The sequence below is a fragment of the Sander lucioperca genome, chromosome 6 (genome assembly GCF_008315115.2).
Source record: "Sander lucioperca isolate FBNREF2018 chromosome 6, SLUC_FBN_1.2, whole genome shotgun sequence".
Taxonomy (NCBI): Eukaryota; Metazoa; Chordata; class Actinopteri; order Perciformes; family Percidae; genus Sander; species Sander lucioperca.
This window is the reverse complement of record NC_050178.1, coordinates 14,936,762-14,956,577: the sequence shown is the minus strand read 5'-3', so window position 1 is coordinate 14,956,577 and position 19,816 is coordinate 14,936,762. Positions and strand designations below refer to the sequence as shown.

The following is a 19,816-nucleotide window of genomic DNA, read 5'->3' as shown; positions in this document are numbered from 1 at the left end:
CATCTATGGTAAAAATTGTTGACACTTTATGATCAATTTATAGGACCCCATATTGCTTTATGATGCATTACACAAACTCCCAATCCCAATCCTTACCCCGTTGTCCTGCTGCCTTCATGTTTGGTAATCCTCTCAGAAAGATGCAAGCCTGTTCTTGGCCAGGTACCATCCCGCTGAATAAAAGCAGAACCACTCCACGTTAAATCTGATCATTTTGGTTTATAACAATATCCCATGGCTTTTACCCACTTGGCCCAATTACCCATTGCCTCTAGTTGGACTGTATTGTGCAGTATTAAGTGCGTGCTGATCTCCTCTCCTCTGTCAAGGACTTCCTGGGTCAGATGTTCTGTACGTTGGGGGAGATCATCGGCTCGACAGGCAGCAGGCTGGAAAGGACACTCTCGTAAGTACAGCTACACATTGAGGCCAGGGTTCTCTGGGGAGTTTGTGCAGGAAATTGATCTTAACAAATAAATTAAAAACATATTCTTTAATAATAAAACAGTTCAAATCAATACACACCAATGCTGCCAGGACACATTCACATAGCACTGCCCCCCGATTCACTTCATCTAAGCTTGTATAACTGACAAATTCAAGAACTTGTTGAACCCTTCTGTGATCCTACTATTAGAACTATGATTAGTGATTGACTAGTGATCGCATGGCCAAACAGGCCCACACAACAGTCACTATGACGTATAATGAGCTTTGACACATGTCAACGCAGCAGTTTGATCACATTCGCTCACCAGGACAGCACATCTGGCTACTCTACACTAGTCTCGCTTTGCCAGACCATCCACATGCTGCGGGCGGAGGAGGGTCTGGCTAGTCCACACAGCATATCAGGATGGGAGAAAAACATGCTCTGGTTAATTGGCATTTCTTTAAACCAATCACAATCATCTTGGGCGATGCTAAGCTCCGCACGGCGTCGCTGTAAAATAGTCGTGTGAGAGAAAACTCAGATTGGACAGATAGTCTAGCTAGCTGTCTGGATGTACCCTGCAGAGATCTGAGGAGCAGTTAACCACAGTCCTCATAAATCTACCTGAGTTTAAAATTCCAACACAAAGAAAGCAGAAGGAAACGGACACGATGAACGTCAAGGATATAGACTACTTTACATTGACCACGTCTTCTGTCTGTACGGGGAGTCCGGTGTATGCTGTGGGTGTCTAATGCAACGTTGCTCAATGAAGGTGTTGTGTTTTGCACTTCAGAGACCAATATCAACAAGACTATGAGACTACAGCAGTGATTACCATAGTGGGTGTCATGGCACCCAAGATTTGTTAATTAATGTGTTTCTTGTGCTTCTTTCTCTCCCTTATAAGACGATCCGATACATATGCAGATACATGGGCTGCGATACGGTTCAGGGACAATGCATTTTAATCTGGAACCATTCAATGCGGTTTGATTCAATGTTAAATTGATTGGGTGCAATTCCATTAGACACAATTTAATCTGATAATTAAATAACAGTTAATATGTTTAATGTTACAAGACAATTTTGTATCCAGCTCGATATTATTTGTTGAAGAATCTTCAACCATGAGTGAGAAAGGTGGAAAGATGCTGCAAAGTAGATTCAAATGAGAATCAGGTCATCACACAAGAGCTACGAAAACTAAGTGAGCGCATTGCTGGAATGAATGATAACCTGGTGAAGATGCTTGATGAAAAGACTAGACGTCTACACGTATCCTTGGACAATAACTTTACAGTTTTTCTCAATCACTTTGGCACAATCGCTGAATGACTATTAAACTTCTTCAAACTTTATGACATTAGGTCAGTTGTTCACATGATTATAGTCATTTATAATTGCTTTGGCACAAAATGCACTGAGTAAGCCTTGCAGATCAAAATAGTTTGCATTAATTTGCTATTGAATCATATTAGTCTCAAATGCAAATATACATGTTCATCTGCAAAAAGCAGCGATGAGTCCCCCAACTGTAACCCCTCCCCACAACGACTACGCCTCGATATCCTGTTAATGAATATCACAAAGGACATTTACTTTTCAAGCGAATGAATGAAGGGCATTTGACCACTTAGCATACCTTATTTTATTCAGTGTTTATTCAAAGTAGAATGTTTATCTGCAAATCCACATGGCCCACTGGCCTAAAACTGCTGACTTCTCTTTTGAGTTCTGAGTGAAAGAAATGTTCAGTCAGTAAATAAAGTTTGAAATGGTACTCATGTCGTGATCCGTCACTTTAGATGAGAGAATACTTTTCATTGGAATATCAACTCTTCCACCCGGTGACCCGAAACATATTTTTTTGTACATAGGATAGACTGCCCAATTCTCGACCGCAATGTTGTCAGAGGACGTAATAGTTAGTTTTGTTTGAATTCACAACGGTGCAGCGGGCCCGGGTTTGACACCGACCTGCGGCCCTTTGCTGCATGTCATTCCCCCCTCTCTCTCCCCTTTCATGTCTCTCTCCCCTTTCATGTCTTCAGCTGTCCTATCAAAATAAAGGCCGAAAATGCCCCAAAAAAAAATCTTTACAAGTATTACATTACATTACATGTCATTTAGCTGACGCTTTTATCCAAAGCGACTTACAATTGCTATATATGTCAGAGGTTGCACGCCTCTGGAGCAACTAGGGGTTAAAGGAGAATTCCGGTCGATTTCAACACGTAGCTCTGTTGTTTGTAAATTTGGATTGCTGTCAGTAGCAAGAAAAACGAAAACAATCGGTGCTGCCTACACCGTGTTATCCCCCTGCTAGAGTTAGCTCGATAAAAAAACGATTTGCCGTTGTTATGTACTTAGTAATGACTGTGTAGCAACAGGCTATAACCTGACACCACAGCTGAGCCAGCAGAGCAGAGCCCCGGCTGCAGCAGGTCAAAAGTTCAAGAGCCCACTTTTGCTTAGTTACCTATGCGCATGCGCGATAGCTCTTGAACTCTTGAACTGCAGCTCTGCTGGCTCCACTGTGGTGTAGGAGAGGACAGGTGGACACACCCAACACACCTTGGAACCAATGCCTCTCCTTCTGTCAGGTTATTTGAACTTTTATAATTTTAGGAATTATATCCCCTGTCATACTGCATGTGTCCTGAATAATAATATAATTGATTGGTAAAAACCTACTGCTAAAAAAACATAAACAACCTCAACAGTAAAAGGAAAACTCCTCTTCAGATTCATAAAACCAAACGTAATAATTTGCCACCTATAACTATACATATTCCCAGTCTGACAGCCTCCTCTGATTATCAGAGCCCATTGGGCAGCTATAATTTCTCTTTGTTGAAGGAAAAGAGCATTTCCTAATTCAGGCAGCTTGTCAGCGTCAGTCAAAGGCTCTGATGCCCTTGGATGCCATTATTGGATTCTAGCAACTTTGTATGTACTGTACAGTATGTGTGGGGGGAGGACTGCTGCCTGGGTCCCATCAAGTCAAGCTGTATTCGGCAGCAGGTTCGATTCCCACTGCGATGCATCAACCAATGTGTCCCTGAGCAAGACACTTAACCCCTAGTTGCTCCAGAGCCGTGCAGCCTCTGACATATATAGCAATTGTAAGTCGCTTTAGATAAAAGCGTCAGCTAAATGACATGCAATGTAATAATGTCTTCTTCTCTGGAGGTTTCTTCAAGTCTGAGAAAATGATTCAATCACTTGAGTCATTTCACAGCGGCGCATCACATTTACCGAAAAAAAAAGTGTTCTAATAATTCTCATAATAGCTGGTTGTAATAGCTAGCCGTGCAAAGCATTAGCTTTAGCATTAGCAGTGTTTGGACTGCCTCACAGTATTTCTGATGTTAGGAGCTTTTGTCTGTAAGGTCATGCTGATGCTTTGAAACTGCATACTGATATAATGGACTGTCAACGTTAACGCATTAATGCATGCGATTCATTTAAAGAAATGAGCGCGTTATTTTTTTTTAACTCAAAGTAAGCATTTTATCAAGTTTGACCCCAACCTCATCCCGTTATCGCATTGTGGATGGTTACGCTTCGTGTGATATGTGTGGCTTGGCTGATGTTCGCAAAGATGCTAGTGTTGAGACAGGGTCAACAAGCTGTGCTGTCAAACCACAAGTTGGTCAACAAAACGAGCAAAGCTAACTACATTAATCGCTAAATGGGTCGCAACAGACTGCAAACCCATCAACATAGTTCAGGACCGGTCTTCAAGACATCATTCAGATCGTCACGGCGACCCATCATACAAGCTACCTTCCAGGGTAACTATTGTTACGAGAAAACATGAACTGTACAACGCTGAAAAAGCTACAAAAGTAAGGCAGTTGGCAGAAGGTACTTTTATTGCACTTACTGGAGACCACTGGACATGGTCATCACAAGCAGGTGAGCTGGCCCATATTGGCTCCACCTGCCTCAACAGTGCCGTGTAAGAGACTGTTCTCTTTGGCAGGCAACATGCTGCAGAAGAAGAGGTCAGCTCTATCATCTGAAAAAGCTAGTCTCCCTGAGCAACTGGTTGAAAGAAGACTAGACTGTATGATTGGTTGACAGGAGGCATGTTGCACAGATGCACACTGTTTGAAGTAATTATCTTTAACCAAGAATGTCGAGACTGTTCCCTCTGTCTCTTCACATACATTATGGCCTTCTATTTCTAAGATATGCCTACTTATTGTTGCATTCATTTGAGTTGATGTTACTGTGCAAAACAAATTACAGGTAAGCTTTTTGTGACTTTGTAGCAGACATCTTGTAACAGTTGTTGGTTACCGCTAAATATGTCTGCAGTTCATATAGATGCCTCAACAAATTAAGATAATTATTGAACACTTGTTCAATAAATGGTAATGGTTGAGATAATACAACTGAAGAATCTGTTTCTTCAAATATCTGAAATGCTCATAGGAGTGATAGTACAAAGACACACACACACACACACACACACACACACACACATACATGGAAGTTAAAAAAGTATATTGATCCTCTTTTGATGGCAGACAGGTTTCCAAGGCAACTGAGAGCATGAAGTGTACTTTATGCTCTGTGCTGCTATAAACCCAGCCGGGTAAGCCATTTCCTCCATGCTGCTCTGTTCTCCTGTGTTTTAGATGACATCCGAGCAACGGAGAGGATCTATTTTCAGACATTGGCTGGGAGAGGAATGGAGCCTGTGGCATTTAGTGCGTGGAGGACAGGATAACAGGGGAAACCCATCTCGAGCACCAAGTCACGACTCACACTCTACTGTTTCGGAAGCTAAATATGGGTCTGTCATAGCAATCACCCACTCTCTGACCTCAATTCAAACACCTCCTGTGCTGTGCTAATGTACTTCATAATCAAGTTCTGCATAAAGTAGTGTGGCTGCTGTGACACTGGAAGTTTTATGAACGATGCAGTATTTAGGATTTCCAAACACAAACAGACCATTATATCTGTCTGTTTGTGTTGGTGTAACATGCGTTGACATATTACACCAATTACTGATAGGTGAGTTGACTTCTGAGACTCCTCTGTATTGTGTGGACAGCAGGGAACATGCACAGCAGCTAACACAGGGAGAAGTAATTAAAGTATGCAGGAGTGTTTGTTGAAGCAGGTGATGTGGAATCATGGTAGAGTTTAGATTCTCTGCCCAAGTCCGAACTTGGCCTGACCCGACCCGCAGGCCGGGCCGGGCCCTTCATCAAGCATTTATGTTTTTTTAATCATTACTTTATTAGCCTAATTGGGTGGGGAAAAAGCTATGCCTCTCCAGCTTCTCCCATAGCTCTGGGTATATGTCCTGCACTGACTTGAGTGTGAGGTAAACTGTGCTAAATCGTGTCTCCCCCATCTGTAGCACTGTCTTCGGTAACTGCGCAACCAGACCAGATTGTTTCAGATATCTCACGAGTCCTTTAGCAGCAGATATGGTCTCTCCTATTATATCTGGTGCGTTGTTGGCCAGTGTGTCGGCATGCAAACCGTGGCGAAGGACAGTATTAATTAGGTGATCGAGACAAAAAAGTCTCCTATATGGTTCCAGGACTTTGATTAGGCCTATGTTGCTGCCTTGATCTGTTACCCACACTATTTGGCTGGAGTGTTTTTTATTTTTATTTTTACGTTTCTTCATTCGGATCCATTTACGTTCCATTCCATTCTAAATAAACAAACAACGCAGTTTAAATGCTTCGTCCTTGTTGCATTATTCATTAAGATTTCTGTACTTGGAATTGTAGTTGAGAAGAGTCAGTTATAACGGCCCACATATTAAAAAATTGTCAGGTTTAAATCGGGCTCAGGCTCATAATTACAGTTAATGTGTCGGGCTCGGACACAACGTGCACAGGCTCAGGTAGGGTCAGGCTTGATTTTTTGGGCCCGATCTAAGCTTTAAATCATGGAAGTTGCCTGAAAGTGCAGGGGCTTCACGTATAAAAGACTACGTAGCTTTGATATCACAAGATGGCGTACGCACAAAACCTGAAAAGTACCTACGCACAGAAATATTCACATGTATAAAACCGGGCGTACACCAGGTCCTGCGCACCTTTCATTTATACATCACAATCAATGGGAAATTGAGCGCACGTGAACAAGCCACCGACCCCACCTTGCCTCCTCCCATAAATTACTGTGCATACAGTGACTGCTTGACAGTCAAACTGTGGCATTCACAGGATTCAGAATAAATATACAGTACACTTTATTGTAACTCTACATATGCATGCCTTATATATTTCTCCACTGTCTGCGACCTTATAAGACACCACACACAACTGGTGCTTCTCTGCTCTCCAGCTGTTTTTCCCTCAGCTGCCTTTACACTTCACACATCCAATCGGTTTGGGTATGGTGAGCAGAGAGCCGAGCCTGTCCCCATGCTACGTATCACAGATGGGAAAGAGTGAATGGATTGCTCTGCGCCCTCCTGAGCTGTGGCCTCTGGCTCTGCACATATCTGTTGACACACGACACAACACAATACACTGTTGACACAACTTCATTCCACTTTGGTCTGCAAATGCAATTTTTGACAAAGTTGTGCCATTAATCTCAGCAAAACCAAATACTTCACACAGTATAGTCATATGAGGTTTGACAAAAGGATTTTTAATGAGCAGCACACATATCAGCTGGCACAGTTTATTAAAGTTTGTGCATAATGAGGGCTTTGCCCCTGAGATGTAAATCTCTTTCTATTGGCACTCCATCTGATGAAATATTTAAAAGCCATATGTAGATGGATGCTTGATGTTTTCCCATCATGCGTGCCACTGATACAGCAAACTGGCATGAGCTCAGCTCTTTGATCAATCCATATCACTGCTGTCTGTGAACAGACAGACCCTTGACAGACCTTCCGAAAGTCTGTTTCAAGGTTTCCCACCTCTCCACCATAGTCTGTAGCTCTGCAGTGTACCGCAACTTCCGTCTGTGATGTACAGTAACTCCCAGACAGATGGAAACGTAGAGCTTTACATTCAGGTCCTGATTAATGTATGTAATGTAATATGTAACTTTTACACGTTTCTGAAACTGTTTAATGTTCCATCTGATGATCACAAATGACCTGTAACAGCAAACGAGACTAACAGTGAAAAGAACGCCATTTTTATATAGTTTTTATTAAGGCCTCTGCCCGGGTCCGATTTTTTCAGCAAAGTCACAATATGATTAACAGCTGGTAGACGGCACTACAGTAACACATTCTGATGGGTCACAGATTTCAGTGTATCACCGGAAAAGCCTGTGATCTGCTCGTGCGTGAAGTGAAAGCGATCGAGCAGATTATATATGGCACGAACACTATGCCACCAAAACTCCATAAGGTGAAGCAAGCGTTAAATTAACAAGGAAATGCTGCGTTATTGACTTTAGACCAGGTTTTTGTTGGTCAATGGCGCGATCACTTTCCGCTGCCTCAAGATAACGCATAAGCAATACGCCAATAATACACCTGAACACACCTCCCTGCAAGACCAGCACTCCCATCAACCACCATGGGCGCACAGATCGGCGCAGGTGCATTTGCTATTTAAACGACGTGGGTGCTGGACGGAAAATTTTACCATGGTTTTAAACTAGCAAAGACACTTGCATCGGGCTTTGCGCTGCGCCGGGTGCATGATAGGGCCCATTGAGACAATTATGGGATTGTAAATTATTTAACACCGAACCTGAATTGGCCCTCAGATATGTAATATGTCTATTTCATTGATGAAATAACTTTACAGTGCGTGATGTGGTTGTATGCCAGTAGCCAACATTAAATTACGTCCCCTTTCCATTTAGCATGGACGTTTTATTCCTTTCAGTCCGTGTTTGTATTGGCTTACTATTTTCTTTTCCCTTGTCCTCCTGTAGTGTCTGTGGGTTTCATGAAATGCGCTATATTAATCTAAGTTATTACTACGTTGGTTGCTTCAACAATGTCTTAATACTTTGGCTAGTGACACAGTGACAGTGATGACCGGTTTAGCTCATGAGACATCCAAAGTAGGCTAAGTTACCGTATGCAACACTTAAAAAGCAAAGACACATCTGTAACTTATTCTCTTATTGTAAATGAATGATTTTCTGTCTGAGCAAAATATTCATCGCAACTATATGACCTCCCGGTAACGCTATCTCAGTAATACAGGTGGTAATACAGCACCGTAAAGAATAGAGCTTTACGACAGCAGGTGTGGTAAAAACACTACTGCTTTTGTCCAAAGCGGCTGCTAGAATCAACACAAACTGAAAGTTACATATAGCCACTTTAACCTGGGGCAGAATTGAGCTGTGGGCTCCTTATAAACCCAAAGACACACATATTCCCCTAACACACTGGAAGACTACTTGCCCCAGGATTTCACTTAAAGACTCCCAAGAAAAAGAACAAACGCCCCAAAACGACAAGTTTACATTCAGGCAATAGGGCCAGAGCGGCCATATGGATTATGTCTCAGATGTCAAGAAAGCTAAAAGTCTTGTTTAAAGCGTAACTCTCGCCAAAATGCAACCTAGGGTGTTTTTGTGAATGTACCCGAGTCAAACTTTAGTTTAAAAGCATAATTAGGATGGAAGCGCCACTTTTAAGATTTATTGTATCTTCATTTTTCGGTCAAATGGCCTTTTGAATGCGAGTGCTAGGGGCACTGCTATGATAGCATCAAAATCAACATTTTTAAAACACCAAGAAGGCTCGACACAACATGAAACTTTGTTTGACGTATCACCAGGGGCTCTACACATGAACTCGAGCATTGAGAACATTGTTTGTGTACACAGAATTTACTAAAAAGAAAGGTTTTGAACGACTTACTTTTTGGAGGTTTTCCCTGAGGAGGAGCCTCACCAGGGAATATAAGCAGGAGCACAAAAGGCTTATTTTTCAGTAGGTTCCAGAATCTGCTCTGGTTTAAACTGTGTATCAAACTCTTTTGCGGATTAAACTCCTTTTCCTCAGACTCTGCCTGAATCCAGTGCTCAAAAATGTTAGAACTTCAATAAGACTTTAATAGATACAGCTTAAAAGTGCTTGATAGAGGAAAGTTGTTGGAAGATCCGAACCATCAACCTGGTCCAAGGTGTCGGACCCTTTACACACAACAGGGCCTTCTTTGTCTGCATTTGTAATCTTGGAGGTTATCTTAGCTTTTTTGCTCTGATTATCTGATTATCCCTACATGGTAGTTTTGGCCCATAGAGGACGACGGCACACTTTAGCTGGCCCTGGGTCTTGGTCGACTTCCGCTGGTTCTGTGTCTTGGTCATCTTCATCTGATTCCTTATCTGGGTTCTCACCCTCTCCTGTCTTGCTCACTGGACTCTCATCTTCAGAGAACTCTATGTCTGAATCTCCCTCAATGATTCTGTAAAGTATTCTCTCTGCCTCTGACAAAGAGCTGTCTACTAAAAAAAGAGAAATAATCATGAGTACAAAGTCCCGATGTACATTACAGTGTACATTAATTAATCAGTGATTTTTACTATGAAACTAAGTAAGTTCAGCTCTGAAAACTCACTCAAATTACTCCTTAGATGTTTACTTACTAAAAGCAATCAAAATATGGGCACAACAATAATCACAACAGGGCCTTCTTTGTCTGCATTTGTAATCTTGGAGGCATACAAAATCCCAGAGCCTACATTAAAGGGTAACTAGTGTTTTTTTCAACCTGCACCCTATTTTTTCCTGTTCTTGTGTCTAAGTGACTGTGGGAACAACAATCTTTGACATGGTCCAGTATTAAGCGAGATCGCTGCAGCGAAACAAGCTACAATGTAACTTAATAGGGCAATTATCCAGCTTGTATTTACAGTATACAGTATACAGACTCAGATTAATATTCTAAGTGTCTGACAACATTATGGAAAGGACTTCTAAGGGGGTCGACCTTTCTGTTAAAGAGTAAGATCCTTTTTTTAAATATAAAAACATCCACGAAATTGCGTTCACTAAACCCACAAGACTCCATGTAAATAAACAGTAATTTTAGCATTGTAAAATACACTTCATTCAAAGTTGACAGAAACAAAATAAAACGTAACGTAAATAAATACTGGACTAATGTCAAAGGTTGTTGTTCCCATCAGCCACTTAGACAAAAACATAGGAAAATAGGGTCCAGGTTGAAAAAAACGGTAGTTACCCTTTAATGATGCTGGCCTTCCAATTAATCACAGTGGAGCTTCCAGGCAAATGCTTTGAGAAGTGATTCACTAACATCCCATAGAAAGAAAATCAGGGCACACTTTCCCTCATGCCTTCAGTGGGTTAGAGCTGTGATAGCTGAGTGATCCTGGACGGTCTGTAGCAGCACTCATACTGAGTCCAAATATGCTCTGGTAGTTTCCATTACAACTTGGAGCACATCAATAGGTCACTGTGGCACCATAAATTGCTATTTATTTCACACATGCATAATTAAATTGCCTCTACAGAGTCACGTTCCAAAAATAACTTAAATCCAGCAAACATTAATTTACAGCAGGAACGAGCTGCCGAGGTGCTTTATTGAGATGTATGAGTTGGAGGAGGAAGGTTATAGGAAACTCCCCCTAACCTCCTACTGAGCTGGAGGAGGAAGGTGACAGGACAAGCCATCCCCCCCAACATCCTCTTACAACACAGGCCTGGTGTTCACAACAGTGCTTTCTTTAACAGTTACAACGTGAGAAATTAATGATAAAATGATGGAGGACCAGACCTTTCAGAAAGTTATTACACTGTTAAATAACTTGTAGGCACAGTAGTCTGACTCTAAATGTCTGAGCTGTTTGTTGCAGACAGACAGGCATTACAGTTTTTCTCAATTGCTAAAACACAATTTTTGAAAATTGCTCCATTTTCTGAAAACATTAAACACAAAACCTCCTCTTCAAGCACTATTTACTAAACCTCTGACTCCTCTTACAAAATGAAACTTTCGCCTCAAAACAGTTTTACCTGTGTTCAAAATCAAACACTGCTCTCAAATCATAAACAAAGTGATCAAAATGATATACACTATCAAGCAGTCAGTAAACAATACACCAAAAAATAGAAAACACATTGTTCAAAACATATAGTTCTCAGGGAGAAGTACATTTTTTTATCTCAAAATAAATTTCATATTTTTCTTGAGATGAAAGAAAACATGTTATAGTAGCTCAAAATTGATCAGAAATTACTACTCTGCTTTGCTCTTTGCAATTTTTGTTGTTCTTCCTCCTCCTTGTACCCCAATTTTTACAGTACTGTACCCTGCGTCTCACAAACTTGTCCTTTGTCTGTGATACTGTAATTCTTGTAATTCTTTGTTGATATAAACCTGCAACCAGTCAAAATCTATTGAGCAGTCAGTACTGTTACAGTAACAAATGGAAAGCACAATGTTCAGGGCCATACCATTTGTTCATTGTACAGTATACAGCCTACAATGCACTGTACTACAGTATACAATACTACAGTTTTTCTCAATTGCTAAAACACTAAACCCTATTGTCTGAACCAAAGGCTCAGTTGCCTGAACCCACTGATTGAATCAATCACTCTTGGCAAAACCATAAGCACTTTTCACCTGTTTAGACACAACTTGCCAACACATTTTCATTGTGATGCACCCGTGCTGCATAATGGTGAGCACAGGTGACAAAAGTCAAACACAATTAAAGCACAGGTGTCACCACTTGAACACAACAACTCAAAATTGATCACACTTGTGGCTAATGATGTGAGGGAACATATAAGCCAGTTCAGAGAGCACTGGTTTGTGAGGCCCTACAATGGATAGAAATCTGAGAGGAAGAGTTTGTGTGAGAGGAGCAGTGTTGCCACAGTTACTTTGAAAAAGTAACTTAGTTACTTTACAGATTACTTGATTTTAAAAGTAATTTAGTTACTTTACAGATTACTTGATTTTAAAAGTAACTAAGTTAGATTACAAGTTACTTTATTAGTTACATTCAGCAGCTGCTGACAACACCCCCACAGCCTCAACATAAAAATGACAACCGGTTTACTGTGAGGCAGCTCAGCATTGACAGTAGTAGGGATCTTGTTTATTATGGCAACCGGTTTACTGTGAGGCAGCTCAGCATTGACAGTAGTAGGGATCTTGTTTATTATGGCACGAAACGAAGGCGAGTCAACCGTGTTTAAGGGCAGCATTTCCTCTACAACATACTGCCCGACCAAATACTTCAACTCTCCCCCAATTACTGGTTTTGCACCGAAGTCCAGCTTTTGTTGTTTGGGTGGTGGGGAAAGCTTCTTCTCGCTTTGCTGCGACTCCAAATGTTTCTTCAAATTTGACGTAGTGTTATTGTAGCTAGATAGCACTTTGTCGCCACCAGCAGAGTGTACAACGAACCTTAATATTGCCATCTTTAGCTGACACAAACTCAAAATAGTGACTGTATTTCCAGCTAGAAAAACGCGCATCTCTCTCCTCCCTCCATTGTTGTTTACATTTGTGTCGCTGTGTGGTACACGTGACCTGTCCACATGCTGAAAACGTGACCTGTCCCCATGCTGAAAACGTGACTTGTCGTCGCATACGTGACTTCACTCCCCGAGATGCAAGAAGAAAGCAAAAACAATATTTTTACTAAGGAAAATGACAAAAATAGTAACGCATAGTGACTTGGATAAGTAACTTTAATCTGATTACTGGTTTGGAAATAGTAACGCGTTATATTACTCGTTACTGAAAAAAGTGGTCAGATTAGAGTAACGCGTTACAAGTAACGCGTTACCCGGCATCACTGGAGAGGAGGTCGAGGTGGTCAGCGAAGACAAAGAACAGTAATATCTGATGAAATCAGAGCTACTGTGATTGACCATGTTCTTGTCCATGGTATGAGCATGAGGGAGGCTGGACAAAGGGTACAACCAAACATCAGTAGATTCACTGTGTCCACCATAATCCGAAGATTTAGAGAAGAGAACAGGCAATTACCTTTTTTTGATATTATAGTACAGTATGTAAATGTTGACAGCAATTACTGTATGACATACTATATACTGTACCACAGGATACTGTAAGTAAATATATGTTTCAGTACATCACTGTACCAATGTACTGTAGTATTGTAATGGAGGGTTGGTCTAACTGTTTGTAGGCCTAGTATTCCATGTATATTTTTTGTAACTCCATGTTCTCTTTTTGTAGAATTGAAAGACTGCCACATGGGGGTGGGAGGACAGGTATGTTCTCCCCACACCAAGAGACCCTAATTGTTGATATGGTCCGTGAGAACAATGCCATTAAACTGAGTGAAATTCAGCAGATCATTGAGGACCATGTAAATTTTGAGGGTATCAACAGTGTCAGCCTCTCTACTGTTGATCGTGTCCTCAAGCGCAACAGACTGCGCATGAAACAGCTATACAGAGTGCCCTTTGATCGCAACTCAGACAGAGTCAAAGAGCAAAGATTCCAGTATGTACAGGTTGGCATATATCCAGACACATTCAATGTTGATTACTCTAAGTAGTGATTTACTGTAGTGGCCTAAATCACTTTTTCTGTATCACTTACAAAACTATATCTATTTTTACAGAGGGTTTTTCAACTGGATGCAATGGAAAGACTCCATGAATACATCTACATGGATGAAGCTGGGTTTAATCTCACCAAAAGGAGAAGGAGAGGCCGTAATGTGATTGGCCATCGGGCCATTGTTGGTGTTCCTGGGTAGCATGGTGGCAATGTCACATTATGTGCTGCCATCAGCAATCATGGGGTTGTCCACCATCATGCCAACCTGGGGCCCTACAACACTCACCAGCTCCTCATTTTCCTCAATCACATGCGAGATGCTCTGTTAGGGCAGCAGGATGAGCATCCCATCTATGTTGTTGTTTGGGACAATGTGAGTTTTCACAGAGCCCTCCAGGTTAGAGAGTGGTTCAATATGAACCAAGGCTTTATCACTCTTTGCCTTCCACTGTACTCCCCTTTCCTAAACCCCATTGAGGAATTCTTCTCCTCATGGCAGTGGAAGGTATATGAACGCCAACCTTACACCAGGGTAAATCTCCTGCAAGCCATGGGACTTGCCTGTGGTGACATAGGTGTGGAGGCATGCCAAGCCTGGATACGGCATGCCAGGGTTTTTTTTCCCCCGTTGCCTGGCCAGACAAAATGTGGCCTGTGATGTGGATGAAGTCCTGTGGCCTGACCCAGTACGGAGACATGATGCTGTGGCTGAGTAATGCACTTATTTGTATATTTTTGTACTTTATTTTTACGTGGGCTTACTGTACACAAGTGGCAAACGCATAAGATTTCTGTTTGTTTTTACAAGTGCTACGTGTATATGCACAAGATTTCTGTTTTGTTTTTTTGTACAAGTGCTAAATGCACAGGGTTTTTTTGTTTTGCAACATGCATTTAGCCTACAGTGAACAATAAACATTTATTTCTCCAGCTTCATGTCCTGAGCATTGTGTTTTCTATTTTTCTACGTAGTGTTTAGTGACTGTTCAGTAGTGTTTTTAATTTTGATTGACTCGGGGCACGATTTGACAACATAGTTCAGTTTTGAGCACAGATTGAACTGTTTTGAGGTGAAAGTTTGGTTTTGCAAGAAGAGTCTGAGGTTTTGTGAATGTAGCTTGAAAATTGGGTTTTGTGTTCACAGTTTAGAGAAAAGGAGAGCAGCGTTCAAGAAATGTGTCTTAGCAATCGAGAAAAACTGTAAAAGGGACAAAAATCAAAGGAGTAAACACGTGATCAATGTGCTTCTTCTTGTCTTTGGGCTGGGTCAGGCCAGAGCACTTTGTTGACATCACAAGCAATATTGTCCCTCCTGAGGCAACAGGGGAAGAAGCCTCTTGTGTGCCGTATCCAGCCCTGACACCTCGCATACGCACTCGTCCTTTCACATTGTTTCATCTATCCATTCTCAGACTTTCTCCTTCCCACCTTCAACAACCTGTTTGCTCTCTGAACTGGCTTATATTGGTTGTGTCACATCATTTGAAACAAGTGAAATCAGTTTTGAGTGGTTGTGTTCAATCAATGACATGTGTTCTCTAGTTGTATTTGATTGTTGCCACTTGTGTTTACCGGTATGGATGACATGTGCATTAGAGTGCAGAATGTGTTTTGAGAATGAGAATGTGTTTAGAGTTTTGCTGAAAAGTCTAAGTGAGATCTGCAAATTGTGTTTTACCATGTGAAATGGTTTAAGGTACTGACAACAGACTGCACTATTAACTAAATGAGTTCAGGCAACTGAGAACTTTGTTCAGCCAATGGGTTTTAGTGTTTTAGCAATTGAGAAAAACTGTAATATTAGCTGCTTTGTCCATCTTGACTCATGTACAGAGCAGCATCATGGACACCTGCTGCCTCTTAAATTCCTGTAGTAACGTTCCGCATAGTGAGCGCCTCTTTGCCCTGATAAGATTAAGATTCAGATGAAATATATTGTTGTGGGTTCCCCTACTCCCATCATTCACATCTCCCTACCCTTGAGAGTTTATACATCTCATCACTGACCACTGGCTTTAACCCTCTCTGCCTCAGGAGAAGACCTTGCATATCTCAGTTTGGATGCTTGCCCTCAGAGGTGTGTATTACCAAGCAGGATTTGGGGTGAGCGAGGTAACTTCAGGTTTAACCCTGGGTTTTCCATCTTACAATGCAATTTCACTTTTTACCAAGATAAATCTCCATGGTAACTAACTAGGTTATGTTTGAGATAACAGATCTACCAGTATAACGCACATCCTACTGACCATTTCATTCTCTTGGAAAGTGGCATCACCATTCATAGAAACCATGAGATTGTGACTTCCGGCCGATGGACCATCGCCAAGATGGCAGCATTGAAAGATCTCTCTTTATCGACCCTGACCAGAAAATCTAGAAATCCCCCAAAGCTGCATATTTGAAAGGGGAATGGCTACCAGGCTTAAAAGCAAGAATAATTTACAGCAGCCAGATATACACGACGAGGAAAGTGTGCCACATCGGAGCCATTCGCCAGCTAATGTTAACGATAGCGAGCAAGCAGGTGAAGGTTTCTGATAGGAAAACAAGGAGCAGCTTAAAGGGATATTTCACCGCTGGAAAGCTGACTATATCTTTAAATTGGGTCACTTATGTAGTATAAAGGTGAATTTTTTTTTTTAATTGGTGCCTTCTAGGCCGAGAAAAGCCAGGAAATGTGTTTTTGGCTCATGTGGATGAAAGACACCAAATCCCAGAATGCACTTGCTTCGCTGCTCTGAGTCCACTCCCAAGCCACGCCTACCGTTTACCGACAGACAGACAGTGAGACGGTCAACTCAACTGTGTTTTATTGTCATTTTAACCATATACATGAAACATTTCACCGTGGCTCAAGTGGTTACACAATAAAAATATATAAAAACGACATTATATAAAAACGACATACAAAACAGGCTACATTTAGTGCACACACTTTAGGCTCCGTAAAGTTCAGCTAACGCATACTAGCATTAGCGCTTGGTAGGCTGTAAACACAGAGTATAAACACAGCCGTAAATTTGCGTGGAATGTAGAATGGTCGGCATCTAACAGTTACAAACTCCACCAGCAGTTAGCAGTTAGTTGGATACAAGCACCCCATTTCTGCAACAGTCCGTGTTAAAAAAGCCCACCTCCACTAGCTAGTCTTACCCGGTGACAGAGCAGCACTGTTGTTCAGCCATGTTTCCACAACAACAAAAACACAGCAGTCTCTGAACTCTCGTTGGGAGTTTTGTTGAAGTTGGATGTAGTCCAGTTTGTTGTCCAAAGAGACACTTGCAAGCAGGATTGATGGGACAGGTGGCCAGCTAGCGTTAGCTTTCCACCTAGCTAGGAGTATGAGCTAGTGACATCCTCCGCGTTTCACCGCTGAGGATACCCCCTTACCGGTAAGCAGTATCGAGCAACACCGCAGGCTGATGTGCTGGTCTCCATAGCAGGCGAAGCCTGTCAAGTATTCCGGCTAGCGGCACCGCAGGCTGAGGTGCTGGTCTCCGTATCAGGCGAAGCCTGGCACAGGTGGCCGGCTAGTGTTAGCTTTCCACCTAGCTCCAACTCCTACCCTCTTCCCGCTTTCCGCACACCGCTGAGGATGTCCCCCTACCGGCTAGCGGCATCGAGCAACACCGCAGGCTGATGTGCTGGTCTCCGTAGCAGGCGAAGCCTGTCAAGTATTCCGGCTAGCAGCACCGCAGGCTGAGGTGCTGGTCTCCGTAGCAGGCGAAGCCTGGCACAGGTGGCTGAGGATGTCCCCTTACCGGCTAGCAGCATTGAGCAACACCGCAGGCTGAGGTGCTGGTTTCCGTAGCAGGCAAAACTTGCGTAGTGTGTCGAGTATTCCGTCTGTAATAAAGTTACCTGCATATTCTCTAATCTGTACCAATGTATACATGTACATGTGTGCGGTAGTTTGAATGCACATAATTGTTTGCTAAAATTTGAGAACAGCAAGATGGCTGACGCTCGTTTTGGCTCGGCAGTCTTCGTGTAAAGACGACAGTCCAACCCCCTATGGGCGGGTTGAAAACATGCGGAAGTAGCTCCTACTACTGGCTGTAGTCCATTGCCTCTGGGCAAAAATGCCTCCGATGACGGAAAACGATGATTTTTGCGTCATCAGAGGCTTTTTTCCAGACCCACGATACAGAGATCTCTTGTCTCAGGGGGCATGAATGAGGGAAGCACGGTCATTCAAAAATACTACTGTGTTTCTACTGATACAAAGCTCAATGCTAAATCGGTGAAGTATCCCTTTAAGGATTTTAGGGGGGAAATTGTGAAAACTAACACTAGACTGGAGAAGGCCGAAGAGCGAATAGTAAACGCAGAGGAGAGAATCCAAAACACAGAGAAATTTTAATGCTGCGAATCAAACTAGATGCTAAATGATGATAACATCAGAATCGCTATCTATAAAAGGAGTCGCTATCTATAATCTCCTTTGTTGAAAAGTTACTCTGGGACAATCTCGATGTACCCAATGAATTAACTCTCCAAATCACCATCAATCATCTCTGGTTGGAGCGGTCCAACCAGAGATAATGATGAACGCACAGTCAACATCCATCCTGGTGAAGTTCCTCAGCTTCAGAACAAAGGATACTGTACTCTAGCCTGGCTCCGCCCTCCTACTTACTTCCGCTCAATTTTCATTTCCCTTCAGTACTCCGTCTGGGTTTGCGGTATATTCTTAGGTTTTCTCCGGTCAAATATTTGTAGGTCCAATCAGCGAACAGAGGGAGTGGCTGAGAACGATGACGTTGAGGACATGCACTAGAAAGATGCGAGCGAAGCCATTCGGTCCGTTGTGGCAGCAACGCTGCCGAATATCCAGAAGTTAAAGCTCGAGCAAGAACAATCTTTGCTGAGTTGTGTTGGTGGCCATGATGTTGTGGCCCTCCTCCCCACAGCTCGCTCCGTTAGTGGTGAAGGAGTTGGCTACGGCTAACGCCAGCGATGCTAATGCTAAATATAAGCCGATAGTTGTTGTCGGTCTCCCCTCTTGTTGCACATGCGCATGACATACGTCACGACCAAACGTTAGCGATTGGTTATGGCAGATCCAGAGTGGCTCTGGGCAGATCCAATAGTTTTAAACTTCAACAGAGTACCCGCCTTCAAGGAAGTTAACACTTGTCAATGGAGAGAGGCCAGACTCTCTGTACAAATGAAATGTACGAGAGTCTGGTAGGACCAGGCTAACTGTACTCTGCTCAGCTTGGCAAAAAAAGGCATTACCTGGCAGGGGAAGTAAATAAAACTGGACAACGATTATGGGCTACGTATTCTCCAAAAGCAACGGGAATACGCAGAGGTACAGAAAGTCCTGAAGGATCGACAAATTCAGTTCGAAGCCTTATACCCGGCCCGGCTAGGAGTCAAACATCATGATAAAACCTGAAATATATGAGACCTGTGGAGGAGAGGATTCTCCCTGGAGATAATCAAAGTGGAGGAGACAGTAATGGAACAGCTGCCACAGTAGAAGAGCAGCCAGCGAGCTGGGAGATGCACCGCACACTCAACGAACTTCAGGGATAAACTGCAAGCTTTTAGAAAGACCTCAACATCTGCGACTGAAAAGATGGGACAGCTTATTTTGCCTGCTTTGCTCATGACACTACGATAGTTTCTTTAAAATCTGAATGCAAGGGTGCGTGAGTCCATCCGTAAATATTTTGATGCTATGCTATTAACCTGGTGGAGTACACTTAGTTTAACCATAATAGGGACATGACTAGACTTTTTGGTGCAGCTATCTTCAGCGAGGGCGAGAGGGACTTACCCTTGGAGCTGTTTTTAAGAGGCTCACGGAGGGTCTTAGAAGAGACCTCTCTAATGGAGGTCACACTTAGCTACATTACTGGATCAGGGTCAT

The 19,816-nt window shown here is 42.4% G+C and overlaps 1 protein-coding gene and 1 long non-coding RNA gene across 2 annotated transcripts in view; one reads left to right on the top strand and one right to left on the bottom strand.

The window, feature by feature from the left end:
* Positions 1-19,816, top strand: part of LOC116059772 (copine-9-like) — a 310,601-nt gene that overhangs the window by 140,207 nt on the left and 150,578 nt on the right. The window contains exon 6 of the mRNA XM_031313026.2: positions 330-406. Coding sequence (XP_031168886.1) covers positions 330-406 — 77 coding nt within the window. The remainder of the gene's footprint in view (positions 1-329; positions 407-19,816) is intronic.
* Positions 7,761-18,195, bottom strand: LOC118495241. Its single transcript, XR_004897561.1, has 3 exons — positions 18,084-18,195; positions 17,070-17,074; positions 7,761-7,771 (listed from the first exon to the last, which is right to left on the bottom strand). It is a non-coding gene; the product is annotated as an uncharacterized LOC118495241 (long non-coding RNA).